This window comes from Poecilia latipinna, unplaced genomic scaffold (genome assembly GCF_001443285.1).
Source record: "Poecilia latipinna isolate Pla-1442-1.1 unplaced genomic scaffold, P_latipinna-1.0 Scaffold2396, whole genome shotgun sequence".
NCBI classification, from domain to species: Eukaryota; Metazoa; Chordata; class Actinopteri; order Cyprinodontiformes; family Poeciliidae; genus Poecilia; species Poecilia latipinna.
The window spans coordinates 42,603-46,967 of record NW_015115012.1 but is presented as its reverse complement, the minus strand read 5'-3'; the positions used below and the strand labels follow the sequence as shown (position 1 = coordinate 46,967).

The 4,365-nt window shown below is 36.9% G+C and overlaps 1 protein-coding gene across 1 annotated transcript in view; it reads left to right on the top strand.

Moving 5' to 3' along the window:
• LOC106937640 (integrin alpha-M-like) overlaps positions 1 to 3,999 on the top strand; it is a 35,901-nt gene extending 31,902 nt beyond the window's left edge. Inside the window, exon 27 of the mRNA XM_015019262.1 lies at positions 3,330 to 3,999. Coding sequence (XP_014874748.1) covers positions 3,330 to 3,410 — 81 coding nt within the window. The 3' untranslated portion in view covers positions 3,411 to 3,999. The remainder of the gene's footprint in view (positions 1 to 3,329) is intronic.
• The last annotated feature ends 366 nt before the right edge of the window (positions 4,000 to 4,365 follow it).

Sequence of the window (4,365 nt, the reverse complement as noted above, 5' to 3'; positions counted from 1 at the left end):
AGAAAACTCGTACAACAGTCGCATTACTCTCACATACCCTGTTGGGCTCTCCTACAGGAAGGTTACACCTCTGGAAGTAAGGCACTAATATTAATCTATGTTGGTGAAGCTGCTGCAACAAGCTGATGATCTGTGTTTTATTGCAGGGAAGAATTGAGTGCAACTCTGTGGACAGTGAGGATGGCGTAACAAGAGGAAAGACAGTCTGTAGCATCAACAAACCAATATTCAAAAGCAACTCTATGGTTAGTTTGTGCTGCTGCTTTATTCATTATTAACCAGAAGAGGAAGTCTTCTGATCCCTCTCTTTCATTTCCTTTTTAGGCAACCTTCATCGTCTCCTATGGTTTCAACACCAACAGAGACCTTAGTAGAAAGATCGAAGTGACGGCGAACGCCTCCAGGTACAACACAAGAGTTTAAGGTGCAGCTCTTTGATGCTGAAGTTTTATCTAATTTTTTATTTGATGTTTCTCTTATAGTGACAATAAGCGTCACTCCCCTTCTAGTGAAGTCTACAAAAAACAGGAGATTGATGTCAAGTACAGTATTTTTGTCACAATTGAAAGGTTTGTTAGTTGAAGCAAATAATTTATTATTTTAAAAAAATCAACAATGGTTTAAATATATCTTAGTAAATGAATGCATGAAATGTATGCTCAGCTCCCCCAGCTACACCAATTTCACATTTGGAGAAAATGCTGTTCAGAAACCACTTGAGCAAAAAATAAAGGTAGAAGATGATTTCACTCAGTCAGATCAGAAATATATTCTATATTTAACATTAGTCGTTATATAATTTGGGTTCTTTGTGTTTTATTCCCACTTCTCTTAGGTTTTTAACACGATCAGACCACTAAATTTAACTGTAGTGATCAAAGTTCCTGTAAGACTTGGTGACAAAGACATCTGGATGGACACGAGCAGCTTTCAGGTGAAAAATGCTACAAACTAGAACTAATTAAATATAAGTAAGACTTAAACTGATGTGATGGAGCTCTGTTTTCAGATTCCAGGCTGTCAGAGCAGCAGAGATGAAGAACCTACTGTCACTGATCTTGTTAAGACAATAAAAGAAAAGAAAATATTGGTATGTATGTGTTTATGCAGTGTTTCTTAATAAAGGAGTAGCTCTCAAAAGTTTACATAATGTTATACAATTTCCAAATATTTTTCACACAATGTGACATTTCAACTTTAATTTAATCAGAGGTTTTATTGTGTTCACATCACAGAACTAATTAATACTTTGCTAAACTGTCTTTTTGATTCAGTTTTTGCATTTAGTCTTCTGAAATTCCCACATTTAATCAATATCATGCAACTTTACCTTTGCTACAGGACTGCACTGTAGCAAAGTGCAGAGTGTTCAGGTGCTCCAAGTTCATGGAAAGGAACAAGGACACAACGTACACCATCTCTGCAAACATCAGCTCAGGATGGATAGAACAGGTAATTGATGTGAAGTTCATATAGATGCACTGACTAGGCTGTAAAATGTAAAGAATAAACAGAATAAAAAAGCTCATCATCCCTGATGTGTTTCTCTGTCTCAGATCGGACTTTCATCTGCCAAGTTCCTCCTGACCAGTACAGCCAGTCTAGAGTACGATGAGAACCAGTACATCTTCTTCTCTACAACTTCTAATAGTGGCCCTCCTGTTCACCAGGTGATAGAATGCTGCTGTCAATGTCTTAGTACCAATCAGACCTTTAAGGGTTTTATTTGAAACTTTTAAACCTCTCATTTTCAGATTGAGGCAGAGGTAGAAGTGTTTCCTAAACCAGATTTCACTAAAGAGATTATAGGAGGATCTCTGGGAGGATTGGCCTTTCTGGCTCTACTTACTGCTGGTCTGTATAAGGTGAGTCAACTAAGATTTTCTTAAAAATCTCAAAGATTTCCTGTTGAAATAATTGACTAAACATGACCAGTAGTTACTTTTTTTTAAAAGGGGACACATGATGCAAAATTAACTTTTGGCACATTTTTAGACTTCTATGTGCATCTTAACTGCTTCTAAAAAACAGCCCAAGCACTTGAAAACATACCCAGCCCAGTTACCTAGCAACCCAAGTGGATCTCCAGCATGTTTGGTGAGCTGGTTCTATTACTGTGCACTCTGTACAATGGCTGCTGGAAAAACAAGTATTTTGTTAACCTAGAATTTAAAACCCACTTGCTACATTCTTGTTGGTTGTGCAGGAGGTTCTTCTGCTTTTCAAAGATGTACAGTTGTATAACTGCACATCAGTTTGCAGCCATCTTCATTAGTGAGTGTAAATGTTCAGTTGGGGGGTATGACTAGCAGCAGCTTATTTGGATTTAAGGTGACCTTAAAACAGCTCATTCTGAAAGGAGCTCTAAATAGAACCGACCAGACTGAACACTCATTATCGAATGCTGCGTTTAGACCAAACGCGTTTTGCATGCACACATCTGACATGTGCACTTTGAAGTCAGACGCTTGACATTTTGCTGCAGACGCTTGTTAATATTGTGGTAGATGCACTTTGGGACGAGCTGTTGTTTTCAATTGCTGTATTTGTACAAAGACGCATAGAATTGAGAGTGGCAACAAAATATGTCATGAAATCTTCTGCAATCTTAATGGAGGCTTAGATGTCTACTGAACATTTTGTGCTCAGTTTTTATTGAACAAAAGCTGGAACAGGTGGTAATGGCACGACGCACAATAGGAGGACCCTCTTGTCTTTTTGCCTCTCCCAGTTACTTTGAACAATGGCAGCTGAAATGTCGAGGGTCTTTGCTTTATTTACAGAAAGCCGTGAATTCACCGGATAATTCAAAGGTTTTGTGAGGTTGGTGAGTTTCATGAGCCAGCTGGACGCTGATGAGGGTACCCATTAGCACTATTTTTGTCTCACCCGGACCCAGTTTGATGATAACCCACAGTGGTGCCTGCATCTCCTGGCAGGATATCAACTGCATGCCACTAAGTCACTTAGCAGAGTCTCTTTGATTGGTTGACACTCTGCTCTAACGGTAAAATATATTTTCCAACTCCAGCATTGGCTGTGTTGGAGTCGCTTGACACTCGAAATGCTTTAACCACGCAGTGCTAGACGCGCATCACATGTAAAATAAACTTTGAATGTAAACCAGACGCCCCTGACGCTCAAATCATGCTCAGTCTGAATGCAGCATAAGAATGATTTTGTGCCAAGTTTTGCATAGTTCATAGAAATATCATAATCTGTTCAAGGAAACATAATAGGTCAGCTTTAAATGTTTATTCTATATCTTCCAGCATTTATCTTGCCACACATAATTTTCATTCTACTTTCCTTCCTGTTTTTCCTGTCAGGCTGGATTTTTCAAGAGCAAATATAAGGACATGATTAATAAAAATGCAGAAGCTGAAGGAGGCGCACCAGCAGAGGGATGAAATTCCCACTTACTTGTCATGTCCATCCAGTACCTCTGTACAGAAACTATTGCTGATCAATTTATTCAGGCTTTTCCTTCAACTGATACACACTCCTGTACTTCTCCGAGTGATTTAATGGACAATTTTATTTTTAAAATTGAGAAAGTTATTGATACTATTGCTCCCGTTGCAACAAAAGTAATCTCTGCGAATCATAAACCACGTTGGAGAAATTTTGAGTCGAAGAGTGCCAAAAAGAACAATGTCAGTGGGGTAAAAGTAAACTACTAGTCTATTTAGATATCTACAAACTCAAAAATTTTTATTTTGAACTGAGAAATGCTGGACAGCTTTTTTTTTTTTCAAAAAATCTCTATCAACAACTCTCGTGCTCCATATCCATTGTTGACAGGTTGACAAATCCACCTTCTTCTATTAAAGATGATTTTTTTTCTCTTCTGAGGACTGTCTGAGGTCAAATTTGCCACTTTTTATATAAACAAAATTGTGAAAATAACAACATGCTTTAAGCTGCTTGAAGGCTAAAAAAGTGTCTGTGCTTGACAAAACCATGTAAATAGCTTTGTTTAGAAATAAATAATATATGCAATATAAACATGTTTCTTGTGCTGTGTTATTGATCAAAAACTGTTATTTTATTTCAGAAAATGAATGATTAGATATTCTTGTCCTGTTCATCTTTTGTTGTATTAATGTGTAATGTGATAAATGGAAACAGTCAGACATATTTAAATCTTTAAAGGCTGATGTAAGAATTACTCCAAAGAAACATTTAAGAATCTGTTCGATGGATAAAAATCCAACAAAAATAAATTCCACCAGTAGTTTCTAGTAGATATACTTTATACTAGGGCTGTTATAAACTACTATTTTAGTAATCGAGTAATCTATCAATTATTCTTACGATTGATCGAGAAATCGGATTAAAAAAAAATTATTAAATAAAACATTA